We start from the raw sequence: 19,019 nt of genomic DNA on the forward strand, positions 1-19,019 counted from the left end.
ATGGCTCCTTTCTTTTGCAATCACACTAATCCCCAGGATGTGTGGTATGTCCTGATGGGAATCCCAGGGCTGGAAGGCTTGCATACCTGGATCTCCATCCCTTTTTCTTTTATGTACATTGTGGCTGTTGCAGGCAATATCTTCTTGATCTTCCTGATCATGACTGAGCACAGTCTCCATGAGCCCATGTATCTCTTCCTATCCATGCTGTCCTCAGCCGACTTCCTGCTTGCCACTGCTGCAGCCCCTAAGATGCTGGCTATCCTCTGGTTCCACTCCATGGATATATCCTTTGGTAGTTGTGTGTCTCAGATGTTCTTCATACATTTCATCTTTGTGGCAGAATCTGCTATTCTCCTGGCAATGGCATTTGACCGCTATGTGGCCATCTGTTACCCACTGAGATACACCACCATTTTAACCTCATCAGCTGTCAGGAAGATTGGCACAGCAGCTGTGGTCAGGAGCTTTTTCATCTGCTGTCCGTTCATCTTCCTGGTATACCGACTTACATATTGTGGGAGAAACATCATTCCTCATTCCTACTGTGAGCACATGGGCATTGCCAGATTGGCATGTGGCAATATCAATGTCAACATCATTTATGGCCTCACTGTGGCCCTACTCTCTACAGGACTGGATATAGTGCTTATCATTATATCCTACACAATGATCCTTCACATAGTGTTTCAGATACCTTCCTGGGCTGCCAGATTCAAGGCCCTTAGTACGTGCGGCTCTCATATCTGTGTCATACTTATGTTCTATACCCCAGCATTCTTTTCATTTCTTGCCCATCGCTTTGGAGGTAAAACCATCCCTCACCACATTCACATCCTAGTGGCCAATTTTTATGTGTTGGTGCCCCCTATGCTAAACCCCATCATTTATGGGGTGAAGACCAAACAAATTAAAGATCGAGTGATTTTGCTTTTCTCTCCTATCAGTGTATGCTGTTAAGATTAAAAAGTCTGTTTTAGGGAATAGAATAAATACAGTCCATAGAAATCCTCAAACACACTTAAAAGGATGGTGTCTATCAAAATGTCCACGGAATTTTGCTAAGGCACTCAAAGATCAAAGATTTTGAAAAAAATACTTCAAAATAATGAAATTCTCCATTTTTTCAGAAATACTATTTTCATGAATTTTAACTTAAAAATACATAAAGCTAATTGAGAAAAGAGAAATATATTTTAGGGTTTAATCCAGATTGACTTTTCCTACGTAGAGCTAGGAAATGGGGTTTTGAGTCAGTCACTGGGCTTTTTATAGTCAGTATGAAATTCTGCTGAAATGTACAACACTCTCTCTGTACTCTGCAGAGACTTGAACCAATAACATGAAGCCATAATATTATAGATATTTTTGTCAACACCTGTTACTTAAGTTAAAATGTTATCCCTAAAATATTTTCTAACTCACTGACATCTCACAAAGTCTATTGTATGGAATAGACACATAATACATATGTATTCAATGAGTGAATAATAGTGAATTAAAGCAAATAATAACCAATAATAAATTAACAAATATGAGATTACCTGGATGATGTAAAAGCTGATACATATTTTCCCCCTATAGTGGAGATTTTAGACCCAAGTCATAAATAGAGCATCATGGCATCAACAGAAACATCACTGAAGAAGTAAAATGATTGAAAATTTCTATACCTGGGTGATAAATTTTTAAAATAAACATTTTTTAAAAAGCTAAAGAGGATTAAGGAGAATATTTTCCAAGAAACTTAAATACAAAAGAATGTAATCACAGCAAAAGTAATTACCTATGATATTATCTACAGACTATACCTTAATCCTGTCACATCAATACAAATTTTTACAATCTCTCCTTCTTAAAAGCCTAGAACAATGCCATGAGAATGTTTTAAAAATGACCTTATTTACACCTAAAGAAAGACAAAAAAAAAACTTGGAGAAATTTGAGGTACTATCTTAAACACTTGCAATCTATTCATGCTTGGCTTATGCTTAGCTTTTTCTCTGATTTTTAGAGAAATTTATACATGTATTAACACTTACATTTACATATACACACACGAATTTATCTACATTTATATGTGGATGTACCTTCATACATGTGTATGTACACACACACATATATATATATGCATGCACACACACACACACATACACGTTTGTGCACCAAAGAATAAGAAAGTTAGAAATGGACTTCCTACAGTATTTCCATTATTGGGAAGGGAGAATACATAAAACATTCTAAAAAAATCGAATTAATTTGTTTCTGCTAGTACTACACTAAACATTTAAGTACTATTTTGAATTATCTTCAAAATATTTGCATTTCTCACTACATCTGTTAAACTTCATATAGTTTTTTTTCTACTCTACAGAATGTTTTGGACATTCTAATGTGAAATTTACATTCAGTGTTGCATTTCTCCATAAAAGTCATAATATGATGGAAAATGAGGGAATAGATAGATTGCAGTATGATGACAGAGGATTTGACTGAAAGGTAGGAAGATTTTGTATACTTGATTTTAGCAGTGGGGAGCTAAGAAAATGCCAATTTCACATCCAAAATGCATGAAACATGATATCTTAAATAGGAATATGAATATATATAGTCATATATACGTATATAGCTACACAGTAATATATATATGTCATTTTGACAGTTAAAATGGTAGAAGTAAAAATGATTGAATTTACAATCTCTAAATAAACTTTCAGTTGAGCACTCAGATTCTGAAAGGATTTAGGAAATGGCTGTTGCTATGTAGCTGCTGAATGTAACATTACTGAACCATTGCCCTGGACATGAGAAGAAGTTTTCATGTTCTACTGTCTCCTTAACCAGTAACCCTTCAGCAGCAAAGGAAAAAGGAAAGGAAAGGAAAGGAAAGGAAAGGAAAGGAAAGGAAAGGAAAGGGAAAGAGGAAACAGGAAAAAGGAAACAGGAAACAGGAAAGAGGAAACAGGAAAGAGGAAAAAGGAAAGGAAAGGAAAGGAGCCAAAAAAAGGACAGAAACGAAACAATTTTAAAGCAGGCAGTTTTGGAAGCACTTAGCTAAAACTGATATGTTGTTGTAGACAGAATTAGCAAAAACAAAAAACAAAAGTTACAGGGTGCTAAGCAATTGATAAGGTGAGAATAGTATTTCAAATGAGCAGAGATCACAGACCAGTACTACTACAAATTATTGTTTTATAACTGAGGTCTTAGTTAATATCAATCAAACAAAATTTTGATTTTGGGGGGAGAAAAAAGACAAGATTGTAATCTGAGGTGTATTTCTTTATTTACATCTTTATTTTTTAACTTTCTTTTGTCTATGATATGACCATTTAAGTCACTTCTCCAGACTGTCACAGCCAATGCTTACCTCTTCTTTCCTCCTGTGGTCAACCCCATTGTCTATAGTATCAAAACCAAAGAAATTCCCAACAGCGTTGTTCTTACACTATCCAGGAAGAGGGGTGAGTTCTAATGGAGACAGAAGATACCCTGACAGCACAGGCACTTAGATCAGGCTTTATTACCTGAATATTAGCTTTGCAAATATGAAAAATTCCATGGCTTATTATTGCTTGTTAATGAGCTTTAACATTTTGTAGATGAAGAAAAAAAAAAACAGTTTTACATATTTCCCTGAGAATACGAAATGGCATTACTCTGAAATAAAATTGTGGGAGGAGGCATAGAACACAGGCTTTGTCCTGGTGATGACACACTTTGTGTGCTGAATCCTTGAATACTCAGTTCAGTGACATTTGGTTCTGGGAATATGTAGAAAGAGTCTTGGGGAGGTTTAAGTTTCTGTTTATATTAAAATTAGTGATACATATTTGTGAAGGAAAATAATCAGGACACAAAAGAGTACATATTGTATTATTTTATTTGTATAGTTTCAGAACATGTACATCTAATTTAATGTCAAAAAATCAGAACACTGCTTACCTTTGATGGATATAAAGATGGAAGAATGGGGAGAGATATGAGGCAATTTCTGGGGAGATGGAAATATTTTGTTGTTAGGAATGTGGTGACATGGTTTTGTCAATTTGTCAAAATGGTACAGCTAAGATTTGCACATTTCAAGGAACATCAATTTTACATCAAAACTTCTGAATGATAATAATAACAAAAAGGAAAATAGTAATAATAATACAGATGATTAGATTACATAGTGAATACAAGTGTGGAAAATACAAGAATGTTGTAATGTTGATACTTGTTGAAGTTGTGTCATGGGTGCCTGGAAGTTCATTATAATATTCTGTTTACTTTGTATAGTTTACAATTTCTGTAATAAAAAGATTCTTAAAAAATTATACTCAATGTGCTAATGTTAAATCTTCATTGAATATGCACCATGAAGCAGAGATAACTTTTAACAGGTCAGGAGGAAACTGTTTGGCTTTAGAAAGCTATTTTATTAAAAAGAAAAAAAGCCACAACTATTTGAAAATACTGTTTTGGAAGAAAATAACTGAAAAACAGAAAAAGCAAGGCCTACCCCTGTAATAGTCTTTGGTGACATGAATCACTCGGTAGTAGACATGCTTCTGACAAACAGAAAGGTAGGGAGGACCAGAAGAATTCTAGAAAATCCCTCAGACAGGGATTGCAGAGCCCAACTTTTTTTCTTCAGATAATTTTGAATTTCCATGAACCACAGTGAATATCCTATTAAACCACACAGTCTTGAGTGATTACCAGTAAACCAAGTAATTAATAGAAGGTTTGGTCAAATAAAAATATGTATAAAGTAATGAGTGGCACCATTTATATTTTTTTCTGTTTTCCTCGAAATTACTCAATTTATGGACTTTAAAAATTTTTTAATATATGAAACACCTTTGAAAGTGTTCAATGCAGTAAAGTCATAAAAATGACATGGGATTTTAAAAAAAAATTCTCAAAATTTCAGAGTAATTTAGAAGCCCTTCCTTAACAATAATTATTGGTAACCTCCATTACAGTCCTGTATTATTATTCTTATGGTATACATGAAAAAACTAACAGATAATTTTTGTAACTTTATCAAGTTCACACAATGGAAAACTTGTACACCCAAGAGCCAAGTCCTCAGTGTGATGTTATACACTTGAACCAGATGTACCTAGGTTGGAATCTTAGGTATCTTGCTATTAATAATTATGGGATCTTGCTAGTAGTATGACCTGTTTGAATATAATTTATTCATTTATAAATGGATAAGAAAATAAAATCCAGCTTAGCTTTTATGATCTTGAAGATTAAATGAAATGGTGCACATGAAGCAATTAGCATAGTTCCTAGTAAAATTTGCTCAATAAGTAATTATATTTTATTAAGTAATTACTTTTTCACCAAATCTGACTACAATACGTGAATACACAGTCAAATTTCACAATTCCTGATAGTCTCTCTAAATGCTAATTTTAAGCTCAAGTACATAAAAATTAAAGTCATAAATTTATCTGTCATGAGCTATAGTGTACCATACTAAGTGATTTATATAGATTAGCTCATTTAATCCACGGAACAAATATATGAAGAAATTATCAGTTTGTCTACATGTTACAAATGTAGAAACAGAAACATAGAGAAGTCAAGTTATCATGCCCCAAGTTAAAGAGTTAATAAGTGGCAGAATCACAACTCAAAACCAGACAATCCAACTAAAAACCTGATTCTTTAGCCTACCATATTATCAGTGGTCCCATAACTTAAGATTCAGATTCGACTTTAAAATTGGAATCTGAAGAACACCAAGCAATTCTGTAAACCATTTTCTCCTTTGAGATTCATAAGGACAAAATTCACTCACCTCTGTTTCCTCTAATTATAGTCACATATTAATAATGTATAAATGTTTTCTCAAGAGGGTCTTTATAAAATGGGCCTTCACCCACATTAGTTTAACTGCTTAGGTACTGATACTCTTCTACTTCCTCAACCAACACTTTTAGAACTATCATCTAAGATTACATTGGTCAAATTTTCTTATGCTTACAATAAATAAATATTTTTTAAGCCAGCAACTTCACTTCACTTACTATGTTTTATTACATATTATTCATTCTAAGTGTAGTCCTAGATACAGTAGAGTACTACTCCAAGACATCAGGTCAAGGGCAAAAAGATGATCCTAAAAGCAGAAGAGATGAGAAACAAATAGCATATAAAGGAGCTCCAAATCTTGTGACAACAAACTTCTCAATAGAAATCACGCAGTCCAGGAGAGAGTAGAATGAAATTTTCAAAGCGCTCAGGGATAAAAGAAAACTGATATTCAAGAATATTGCATAGAGTAAAACTGTTATTAAATATAAACAATATATAAAGTCTTTCCCAGACAAACAAAAGTTGAGAGAATTCACCAACATCAGACCCATCTTGCAAAAATGCTAAAGGGAGTTATGCAATCTGAAAGAAAAAAGACATTAACACGCAAAAGAAAACTTCTCAAAGTATGAAACCCACTGGTAAAATTAAGTACACAGACAAACCTAGAATACCGCATTACTATATTGTGGTGTACAATCCACACAGAACTCCAGTATGAAACCCAGAAAAATCTTTCAAAAACAGTAATAGCTGTAGCAACCTTTTAAGATGTAGGTAATGTAAAATATGTAAAATGAGACAACAGTCAAAATGTGGGGGCGGAGTGGAGTTAAAGTGTAGAATTTTTTTTCCTGTTTTTGCCCTTGTTTATATTCCTTTATTTGTGATCTAAGATAATTTATCATCCTTTAAAATAACTTGCTATATTTATAAGATGTTTCTTGTAAGCCCCATGGTAACCACAGCACAAAAATTTATAATAGATTTACTAAAAATAAAAAGCAACAAATTAAAATATACTACCAGTGATAATCACATAACCATGAAGGAAAAAAAAAGGAAGAGAGGAGTCTCCATACAGCCAAAAATAAGCAAAAAAAGAAAAAAAAAAAGAAAATCCTTACTTAATAACAACACTGAGTGTAAATAGTCTGAGTTCCCCAATTAAAAGTAATAGAATGGTAAATGGATAAAGAAACAATATCCAACTATATGCGATCTTCAAGTAACCCACTTCACCTACAAAGACACACATAAATGAAAGTGAAGGGTTGGAAAAAAATTCCATGTAACTGGAAACCATAAAGAACAGTAGTAATTGTACTTAAATCAGATAAAATAGACTACAAATTTAAAAACTGAAAGAAAAGGAGGGTCACTGTATAATAATAAAGGGGTCAATTCAGCAAGAGGATACAACTATAAATATTGATGTATACAACATCAAACTTCCCAAGTATATAAGGAAAACATTAATAGTCCTAAAGGGAGAGAGAGACTGCAATATATTAATAGTAGGGGACTTTAAACACCTCACTCTCAGTAATGAACAGACCAGCCAGACTAAAAATCAACAAATAAACAACAGAGTTAACGTACGCACTATACCTAATAGACCTAACTGACATTAACAGAACATGTCACCCAACTGCTGAAGAAGATACATTTTTTTAAAGCAGCATGTACAACATTTTCCTAAATAAGGCCATATGTTAGGCCACAAGGTAAGTTTGTACAAATTTTTCAGAAGTAGAAATTTTATCAAGTATATTTTCTGACCACAGTGGAATAAAACTAGAAATGAATAACAAGAAGATCATCAGAAAATATAGAAACATATGCAAATTAAACAGCATGCTCCTGAATGTCAGGCCTCTGACCCCAAGCTAAGCCATCATATCCCCTGTGGCCTGCATGTACACATACAGATGGTCAGTTCCTGCCTTAACTGATGACATTCCACCACAAAAGAAGTGAAAATGGTCTGTTCCTGCCTTAACTGATGACATTGTCTTGTGAAATTCCTTCTCCTGGCTCATCCTGGCTCAAAAGCTCCCCTACTGAGCACCTTGTGACCCCCACTCCTGCCCACCAGAGAACAACCCCCCTTTGACTGTAATTTTCCTTTACCTACCCAAATCTTATAAAACAGCCCCACTCCTCTCTCCCTTTGCTGACTCTCTTTTTGGACTCAGCCTGCCTGCACCCAGGTGAAATAAACAGCCTTGTTGCTCACACAAAGCCTGTTTGGTGGTCTCTTCACACGGATGCACATGAAATTTGGTGCCGTGACTCGGATTGGGGGACCTCCCTTGGGAGATCAATCCCCTGTCTTCCTGCTCTTTGCTCTGTGAGAAAGATCCACCTGCGACCTCAGGTCCTCAGACCGACCAGCCCAAGGAACATCTCACCAATTTCAAATCCGGAAAGCGGCCCCTTTTTACTCTCTTCTCCAACCTCCCTCACTATCCCTCAACTTCTTTCTCCTTTCAATCTTGGCACCACACTTCAATCTCTCCCTTCTCTTAATTTCAATTCCTTTCATTTTCTAGTAGAGACAAAGGAGACACGTTTTATCCCTGGACCCAAAACTCTGGCGCCAGTCACAGACTGGGAAGGCAACCCTCCCTTGGTGTTTAATCATTGCAGGGATGCCTCTCTGATTATCAAACCATGTTTCAGAGGTGTCAGACCACACAGGGATGCCTGCCTTGGTCCTTCACCCTTAGCGGCAAGTCCTGCTTTTCTGGGGGAGAGGCAAGTACCCCAACCCCTTCTCTCATGTCTCTACCCCTTCTCTGCTTTTCTGGGGGCAAGAACCCCCAATCCCTTATTTCTGTGCCCCAACCTCTTATCTCTGTGCCCTGATCCCTTATTTCCACACCCCAACTTCTTATCTCTGTGCCCCAATCCCTTATTTCTGCACCCTGACCTCTTATCTCTGCATCCCAACCTCTCATCTCTGCACCCTGATCCCTTATTTCTGCACCCCAACCTCTTATCTCTGTGCCCCAATCCCTTATTTCCATGCCCTGACCTCTTATCTCTGTGCTCCAACCCCCTTATTTCCACACCCCGACCCCTTGCCCATTTTTCTGGAGGGTAAGAACCCCCGAACCCCTTCCCTCCATGTCTGTACTCTTTTTCTCTGGGATTGCCTCCTTCACTATGGGCAAGATTCCACCCTCCATTCCTCCATCTCCCTTAGCTTGTGCTCTCAAGAACTTAAAACCTCTTCAACTCGCACCTGACCTAAAACCTAAATGCCTTATTTTCTTCTGCAATGTCGCTTGACCCCAATACAAACTCGACAGTGGTTCCCAATAGCCAGAAAACAGCACTTTCAATTTTTCCATCCTTCAAGATCTAAATAATTCTTGTCATAAAACAGGCAAACAGTCTGAGGTGCCTGACGTCCAGGCATTCTTTTACACATCGGTCCCTCCCTAGTCTCTTCCCAATGCAACTTGTCCCAAATCTTCCTTCTTTCCCTCCCACCTGTCCCCTCAGTCCCAACCCCAAGTGTCACTGAGTCTTTCTAATCTTCCTTTTCTACAGACCCATCTAACCTCTCCCCTCCTCCCCAGGCTGCTCCTCCCCAGGCCAAGCTAGGTCCCAATTCTTCCTCAGCCTCGGCTCCTTCACCCTATAATCCTTTTATCACCTCCCCTCCTCACACCTGGTCGGGTTTACAGTTTCATTCCGTGAGTAGCCCTCCCCCACCTGCCCAGCAATTTCCTCTTAAAAAGGTGGCTGAAGCTAAAGGCATAGTCAAGGTTAATGCTCCTTTTTCTTTATCTGACCTCTCCCAAATCAGTGAGCATTTAGGCTCTTTCATCAAATATGAAAAACCCAGCCCAGTTCATGGCTCATTCGGCAGCAATGCTGAGACACTTTACAGCCCTAGACCCTAAAAGGTCAAAAGGCCATCTTATTCTCAATGTACATTTTATTACCCAATCTGCTCCTGACATTAAATAAAACTCCAAAAATTAAATTCTGGACCTCAAACCCCACAACAGGACTTAATTAACCTTGCCTTCAAGGTGTACAATAATAGAGCAGAGGCAGCCAAGTAGCAACATATTTCTGAGTTGCAATTCCTTGCCTCCACTGTGAGACAAACGCCAGCCACATCTCCAGCATACAATAACTTCCAAACGCCTAAACCACAGTGGCCAGGCATTCCTTCAGAACGGCCTTCCCCAGGAGCTTGCTATGAGTGCCAGAAACCTGGCCACCAGGCCAAGGAATGCCCGTAGCCTAGGATTCCTCCTAAGCCATGTCCCATCTGTGCAGGACCCCACTGGAAATGGGACTGTTCAACTCACCTTGCAGCCACTCCTGGAGCTCCTGGAACTCTGGCCCAAGGCTCTCTGACTCCTTCCCAGATCTTCTCAGCTTCGCAGCTGAAGACTGACACTGCCTGATTGCCTCGGAAGCTCTGTAGACCATCATGGATGCTGAGCTTTAGGTAACTCTCACAGTGGAGGGTAAGTCTGCCCCTTCTTAATCAATAAGGAGGCTACCCACTCCACATTACCTTCTTTTCAAGGGCTTGTTTCCCTTGCCTCCATAACTGTTGTAGGTATTGACAGCCAGGCTTCTGAACCTCTTAAAACTCCCCAACTCTGGTGCCAACTTAGACAATACTCTTTTAAGCACTCCTCTTTAGTTATCCCCACCTGACCAGTTCCCTTATTAGGCCGAGACACTTTAACTAAATTATCTGCTTCCCTGACTATTCCTGGGCTACAGCCATAACTCATTGCCACCTTTTCCCCCAGTTCAAAGCCTCCTTCACATCCTCCCCTTGTATCTCCCCACCTTAACCCACAAGTATAAGACACCTCTACTCCCTCCTTAGTGACCGATCATGCACCCCTTACCATCCCATTAAAACCTAATCACTATTACCCCGCTCAATGTCAATATCCCATGCCACAGCATGCTTTGAAAGGATTAAAGCCTGTTATTACTCACCTGTTACAGCATGGCCTTTTAAAGCCTATAAACTCTCCTTACCATTCCCCCATTTTACCTGTCCTAAAACCAGACAAGGCTTACAGGTTAGTTCAGAATCTGCGCCTTACCAACCAAATTGTTTTGCCTATCCACCCTGTGGTGCCAAACCCATATACTCTCCTATCCTCAATACCTACCTCTACAATCCATTATTCTGTTCTGGATCTCAAACATGCTTTCTTTACTATTCCTTTGCACCCTTCATCCCAGCCTCTCTTTGCTTTCACTTAGACTGATACCGACACCCATTAGGCTCAGCAAATTACCTGGGCTGTACTGCCACAAGGCTTCACAGACAGACCCCATTACTTCAATCAAGCCCGAATTTCATCCTCATCTGTTATCTATCTTGGCATAATTCTCATAAAAACACACGTGCTCGCCCTGCTGATCATGTCCAATTAATCTCCCAAACCTCAATCCCTTACAAAACCAACAACTCCTTTCCTTCCTAGGCATAGTTAGTGAGGTCAGAATTCTTACACAAGAGCCAGGACCGCACCCTGTAGCCTTTCTGTGCAAACAACTTGACCTTACTGTTTTAGCCTAGCCCTCAGGTCTGCGTGCAGTGGCTGCCACTGCTTTAATAGTTTTAGAGGCCCTAAAAATCACAAACTATGCTCAACTCACTCTCTACATTTCTCATTACTTCCAAAATCTATTTTCTTCCTCATACCTGATGCATATACTTTCTGCTCCCCGGCTCCTTCAGCTGTACTCACTCTTTGTTAAGTCCCACAATTACCATTGTTCCTGGCCCGGACTTCAATCCGGCCTCCCACATTATTTCTGATACCACACCTGACCCCCATGACTGTGTGTCTCTGATCCACCTGCCATTCACCTCATTTCCCCATATTTCCTTCTTTCCTGTTGCTCACCCTGACCACGCTTGATTTATTGATGGCCGTTCCACCAGGCCTAATTGCCACACACCAGCAAAGGCAGGCTATGCTATAGTACAAGCCACTAGCCCGCCTCTTCGAACCTCTCATTTCCTTTCCATTGTAGAAATCTATCCTCAAAGAAATAACTTCTCAGTGTTCCATCTGCTATTCTACTACTCCTCAGGAATTATTCAGGCCCCCTCCTTTCCCTACACATCAAGCTCGAGGATTTGCCCCCACCCAGGACTGGCAAATTAGCTTTACTCAATATGCCCTGAGTCAGATAATTAAAATACCTCTTAGTCTAGGTAGACACTTTCACTGGATAAGTAGAGGCCTTTCGTACAGGGTCTGAGAAGGCCACCACAGTCATTTCTTCCCTTCTGTCAGACATAATTCCTCAGTTTAGCCTTCCCACCTCTATACAGTCTGATAACAGACCAGCCTTTATAGTCAAATCAGCCAAGCAGTTTTTCAGGCTCTTAGTATTCAGTAAAACCTTTATATCCCTTACGATCCTCCATCTTCATGAAAAGTAGAACGGACTAAAGGTCTTTTAAAAACACACTTCACCAAGCTCAGCCACCAACTTAAAAAGGACTGGACAATACTTTTACCACTTTCCCTTCTCAGAAGTCAGGCCTGTCCTCAGAATGCTACAAGATACAGGAGCCCATTTGAGCTCCTGTATAGACGCTACTTTTTATTACGCCCCAGTCTCATTCCAGACACCAGACCAACTTAGACTGTGCCCCAAAAAAACTTGTCATCCCTACTATCTTCTGTCTAGTCATACTCCTATTCACCGTTCTCAACTACTCATACATGCCCTGCTCTTGTTTACACTGCTGGTTTACACTGTTTCTCCAAGCCATCACAGCTGATATCTCCTGGTGCTATCCCCAAACTGCCACTCTTAACTCTTCAAGTAAATAAATAATCTTTGCTGGCAGGACTATATTGAATCTCCTTAGGCACTCTCTAATCAGATGTCCTAGGTCCTCCCAATTCTTAGTCCTTTAATACCTGTATTTCTCCTTCTCTTATTCCGTTTAGTTTTTCAATCCATACAAAACCGTATCCAGGCCATCACCAATAATTCTACACGACAAATGCTTCTTCTAACAACCCCACAATATCATCCCTTACTATAAAATCTTCCTTCAGCTTAATCTCTCCCACTCTAGGTTCCCACGCCGCCCCAATCCCGCTCAAAGCAGCCCTGAGAAACATCTCCCATTATCTCTCCATACCATCCCCCAAAATTTTTGCCATCCCAACACTTTACCACTATTTCATTTTTTCTTATTAATATAAGAAGACAGGAATGTCAGGCCTCTGACCCCAAGCTAAGCCATCATATCCCCTGTGACCTACACGTACACATACAGATGGTCAGTTCCTGCCTTAACTGATGACATTCCACCACAAAAGAAGTGAAAATGGTCTGTTCCTGCCTTAACTGATGACATTGTCTTGTGAAATTCCTTCTCCTGGCTCATCCTGGCTCAAAAGCTCCCCTACTGAGCACCTTGTGACCCCCACTCCTGCCCACCAGAGAACAACCCCCCTTTGACTGTAATTTTCCTTTACCTACCCAAATCTTATAAAACAGCCCCACTCCTCTCTCCCTTTGCTGACTCTCTTTTTGGACTCAGCCCGCCTGCATCCAGGTGATTAAAAGCTTTATTGCTCACACAAAGCCTGTTTGGTAATGTCTTCACACGGACGCGCATGAAACTGAATAACCAATGAGTCACTAAAGAAATTAAGAAGGAAATTTTAAAACTTCTTGAAACAAGTGAAAATGGAAATACAGCATATCAAAACCTATAGGATATGGCAAAAGCAGTACTTAGAGGGAAGTTTATAGCAATAAACACCTATATCCAAAAAAGTAGAAAGGCTTCAACTAAGCAACCAAACAATGTACCTCGAGGAAATAGGAAAGCAAGAACAAACCAAATGCAAAATTAATAGAAGGGGAGAAATAATAAAGATCAGAGAAGAAACAAAATTGAGACCAAAAAATACAGAAAATCAATGAAAACAAACAGTTGCTTTCTTGGAAAGGTAAACAAAATCAACAAAACTTTAAGAAAAAAGAGTCAAATAAAATTAGAAATGAAAAAGAGGATATAACAATTGAGACCTCAGAAACACAAAGACTCACTAGATACTATTATGAACAACTGTATTCCAACAAATTGGAAAAATCTAGAATAAATGGATAAATTCCTGGACACGTACAGCCTAGCAAGACTGAAGCATGAAGAAATAGAAAACCTCAATAGAACAATAATGAATAACAAGATTAAAGTTGTAATATAAAGTTTCCTATTAAAGAAAAGCCCAGGACTCGATGGGCTACCAAACATTTAAAGCAGAACTAATATTAATCATACTCAAATTCCTCAAACAAACAAAAACTGACAAGAAGGGCCTACTTCTAAACTTATTCCATGAGGCCAGCATTACTCTAATATACTCAAACGAGACCAGGACACAACAACAACAAATGCACCTCAAAGGAGGTACAGAAGGAACATACCTCTAATAAAGACTATATAGGACAAACCAAGTGCTAACATCATACTGAACAGAGAAATATTGAAGGCCTTTCCTCTAAAGACTGAAATAAGGCAAGAATGCTCACTTTTATTGCCATTATTTAACATAATATTGGAAGTCTTGGACAGAGAAATTCAAGAAGAGAAAGAAATAAAGTGCATCCAAATTGGAAAGGAAGAAGTTAAATTAGCCTAGTTTGTAGATGACATGATCTTAGAAAAAACCTAAAAACTTCACTAAATACTATTAGAACAGTTTAAAAAAATCAATAAAGTTACAGGATATGAAATAAAAATACAAAATCAGTAGCATTTCATATATAAAAAGTAATCAATCTGCAAAAAAATCAATAAAACAATCTTATTTACAATAGCAATAAAAATATAAAATATCCAGGAGTCAATCTAACCCAAGAAGCAAAAGATGTCTATAAGAAACATCATAAATCTCCGGTGAAAGAAGTAGAAGAGGGCACACAAAATGGAACAATATTCCACGCTCATGAACTAGAAGAATTAATATTAAAATGACAATACTACCCAAAGCAATGTACAGATTCAGTGCAATTTCTGTCAAAATACCAATGGCATTCACAGAAATAGAAAAACAATCCTAATATTTATATGGAACCACAAAAGATCCCCAGTAGCTAAAGCAATCCTGAGCAAAAAGAACAAAACCAAAGCTATCACACTATATGACTTCAAAATCTACTACAAAGCTACAGTAGCCAAATAGCACAGTACTGCATAAAGACAGACACACAGCCCAATGGAACAGCATAGAGAACCCAGATACAAATCCAGGCACTTAACAACCAAGTCATCTTCAACAAAGGCATCAAGAACATAAAAATAGCAATAAATGGGCCGGGTGCAGTGGCTCACACCTGTAATCCCAGCACTTTGTGAGGCTGAGGTGGGGGGATCACAAGGTCAGGAGTTTGAGACCAGCCTGACCAACATGGTGACACTCCATCTCTACTAAAAATACAAAAATTAGCCAGGCATGGTGGGGCGCTCCTGTAATCCCAGCTACTCAGGAGGCTGAGGCAGGAGAATCGCTTGAACCTGGGAGGCAGAAGTTGCAGTGAGCCAAGATTGTGCTGCCACTGCACTCCAGCCTGGGCAACAGAGTGAGACTCCATCTCAAAAAAAAAAAAAAAAAAAAGGTACAAACAGTCTTTTCAAGAAACAGTGCTAGGAAAACTGGATATCCATTGCAAAAGAGTAACATCAGACCCCTATCTCTCACTATCCACAAAAATCAAATCAAGATGGATTAAAGACTTGAATCCAAGACCTGGAACTATGAAACTACTGGAAGAAAACAGTGGGGAAACCCTCCAGGGCATTCCTTGATTTGGGCAAATACTGTCTATGAGACTTCAAAAGCACAAATAACCAAAACAAAAATAGACAATTGAGATTGTTTCAAGCTCTGCACAGCAAAGAAAATAATCAATAAAGTGAAGAGACAACCCAATGAATGGGAGAAAATATTTGCAAACTATATATTTTACAAGGAATTGATAACCAGAATATGCAAGAAACTCAAGCAACTCAACAGAAAATAAATAAATAAATAAAAAATGGCCAAAAGACCTGAATAGATATTTCTCAAAAGAAGCCATACAAATGGCCCAGAGGTATTTGAAAAAATGTTCAATATCACTAATCACCAGATAAATCAAAACCACAATGTGATATCATCTCACCTTAGTTAAAATAGCTTATAACAAAACAACAGGAAATAACAGATGCTTGTGTGGATGTGGACAAAGGGAAACCCTCTTACTCTGTTGGTGGGAACATAAATTGGCACAGCAATTAAGAAGGACAGTATGGAGATTTCTCAAAAATGTAAAGTAGAACTACCATATGATCCAGCAATATCACTCTTAGGTATATACCCTTAAAAGAGGAAATTAGTGTGGCGAAGATATATCAGTACTCCCATCTTTATTATAGCACTATTCACAAATGCCAAGATTTGAAATCAACCTATGTATTTGTCAACAGATAAATGGATAAAGAAAATAATACACACACACACACACACACACACACACACACACACACACAATGGAATATTATTCAACCATAAAAAGAATGAAATATTATCAATTACAGTAACATAAATGGTACTGAAAGCAATTATGTTAAGTGAAATAAGCCAAGCGCAGAAAGAAAAATATCACGTGTCCTAACTCATGTGTGGAAGTTAAAAACGTGGATCTTTTGAGGCCAGAGAGTAGATTGGTAGTTACTGGAGGCTGGAGGGAAGAGAGGAAGGAGAAATGAAGCAAAAAAAACCTCCCACTCTCTCTCTTTCTCTCTGTGTGTGTATGTGTGTATATGTATGTATGTGTATATATATAAAAATGTGTATATGTATGTATGTATACATATAAATTTGTATATATATGTATGTATATATTACCACTGAACTGTACACTCAAAAATGGTAAAGACGGACCGGGCGCAGTGGTCCATGCCTGTAATCTCAGCACTTTGGGAGGCCAAGGCAGGTGGATCATGAGGTCAGCAGTTCGAGACCAGCCTGACCAACGTGGTGAAACCCTGTCTCTACTAAAAATACAAAAAATTAGCCAGGCGTGGTGGCAGGTGCCTGTAATCCCAGCTACTTGGGAGGTTTGGGCAGGAGAATTGCTTGAACCTGGGGGGCGGAGGTTGCAGTGAGCCAAAATCCTACCACTGCACTCCATCCTGGATGATGGAGCGAGACTCCATCTCAAGGAAAAAAAAAAAAGTAAAGACGGTAAATTACATATGTATATTTTACTTTAATAAAAATAAATTTAAAAAATATTCAGTAGGCCGGGTGCAGTGGCTCACGCCTGTGATCCCAGCACTTTGGGAGGCAGAAGCGGGTGGATCACAAGGTCAGGAGATCGAGACCATCCTGGCTAACACAGTGAAACCCCGTCTGTACTAAAAAAATACAAAGAATTAGCCAGGCGTGGTGGCAGGCACCTGTAGTCCCAGCTACTTTGGAGGCTGAGGCAGGAGAATGGTGTGAACCCAGGGGGCGGAGCTTGCAGTGAGCAGAGATCAGGGGCCACTGCACTCCAGCCTGGGCGACAGAGCAAGACTCTGTCTCAAAAAAAAAAAAAAAAAAAAATTCAGTACACTATCTAAAAAAACTAGAGATAGGTATTGATTCATATGTAAAAGTCTTCCAAGATTTACAAATACAATGAAAAAAAAATACCCTTGAATTAAGTGTAGAACTCACTGACAATGTTTCAAAGGATGTGAGGGATGAACTAAAATTTGGACAGTACATGGTGTTCCTGTGTACTTGGAACAGAGGGAGAAAATCTGGGCTGGAAATATTGTTATAGGAGTTAGCACATGAAGGTGACAACTAAATTATTTGGAGTAGATGGAGTCACTAGCACATGTGAATAGTTTTAGAATGACATGACCCAAGATAGAACTTTGGAGAGCCCCCAAATTTAAATAAAATCAGTATAAGAGAAGAGGAAGAAACCAAATGGTATACTAGTCTAAATTGTTTCTTAGTGACAAAAGAATAACCTGAATATTAGATTAGCTGCCTATATGCTCTCTAAATCAATTTCATTCAACATGCAACAGTACTATTGTTTTATGCTCCTTCACAGAGGAAATTCTGGAAAGAGCACATGGGGTTCCTTGCCTTTTCATCTGTATTCCTTGTTCTCCTGGAAATCCATTATAAATATTTTCCACCATTAGTATGCTTCCTAAATTTGCCAATGTCTAAACATTATTTCAACTGTCTCTTAGCTACATTCAAGAAAGCCTAGAAACCAGGTGTAAAATGTCAAGGAGAATAGTGTTATATGCATAAGTCTTGCTTAGAATTTATCAGATACTTACGTGATAAATGAAATTTTAATGCATAATCCCATTTTACTAATAATTTAAAGGTAAGACTATTTATAATTTTTTTCATTTCATTTAGAATATATAACATCTCCCTCATATATAGTAGGAATATAATGACTGTTTTTTGAAAGAAAAAGAAGGAAGAAAAGTAACAAGGAAGAAAGAGAGAAAAGAGGAAATGGATACCAGTTTACTCAAATGTTCAACAACTTGCTTCCAGCTTTACATTTGTAGGACTTAGAAATGTCCATTACAATTTGTCACTATAAGAATGTTACTTAATTTACTAAAAGATAAAAAAAAACTTCAATAAAATAAAATGGGAAGAATGAGACTGAAGAAGACTGAGGAGGTAATTGTGTGGAAAAAGTAGTTATGAATATAGATTTTTCTTTTCTGAATAAAAAGAGAAAAACCTTGCCTCAGTGAAAATGTCACCAAGATATTTATTTAAATAGAATGGAATTGGCATAGAAACACGTTTGCATTAAATAGGCTTTAGAATTTTGCAAATAGAAATGGCAGAAAAGGAACATAGCTTGTAAAAAAATTTCGCATATCAATTATTCTGCATTTAGCCTGTGGGAAAAGAGAAAAAGAGAGAAAGGAGAATTCTGCAAGTGTAGAAATAATTACGGGGATATTAGGTGCCAGTGAACCCAAGAGGGCTGATTTAAAATTTGCTGGGTCCCTCGTGGTTTTGGCTATCAACTAGGAAATCCCTCATTTCGTGCTCATAACTCCTCCTACTTCTCCACACATTCATAAAGGAACATTAAATTGGTGGCTAGCCACTTTTTTCTCCAATTTGAGCTCAATA

General features: G+C 38.1%; 1 protein-coding gene across 1 annotated transcript; it reads left to right on the plus strand.

Annotated features, from left to right (window-relative positions):
* On the plus strand, positions 1-960 carry LOC116476247 (olfactory receptor 52Z1P). Its single transcript, XM_032165920.2, has one exon. The coding sequence runs from the start codon at positions 1-3 to the stop codon at positions 958-960; it is 960 nt and encodes a 319-aa protein (XP_032021811.1).
* Positions 961-19,019: the final 18,059 nt, after the last annotated feature.

The sequence above is a fragment of the Hylobates moloch genome, unplaced genomic scaffold, assembly GCF_009828535.3.
Source record: "Hylobates moloch isolate HMO894 unplaced genomic scaffold, HMol_V3 SCAFFOLD_11, whole genome shotgun sequence".
NCBI classification, from domain to species: Eukaryota; Metazoa; Chordata; class Mammalia; order Primates; family Hylobatidae; genus Hylobates; species Hylobates moloch.

Excerpts from the sequence above, each read along its gene's own strand:
- LOC116476247 (XM_032165920.2), top strand. The coding sequence starts at position 1 with ATGGCTCCTTTCTTTTGCAATCACACTAATCCCCAGGATGTGTGGTAT.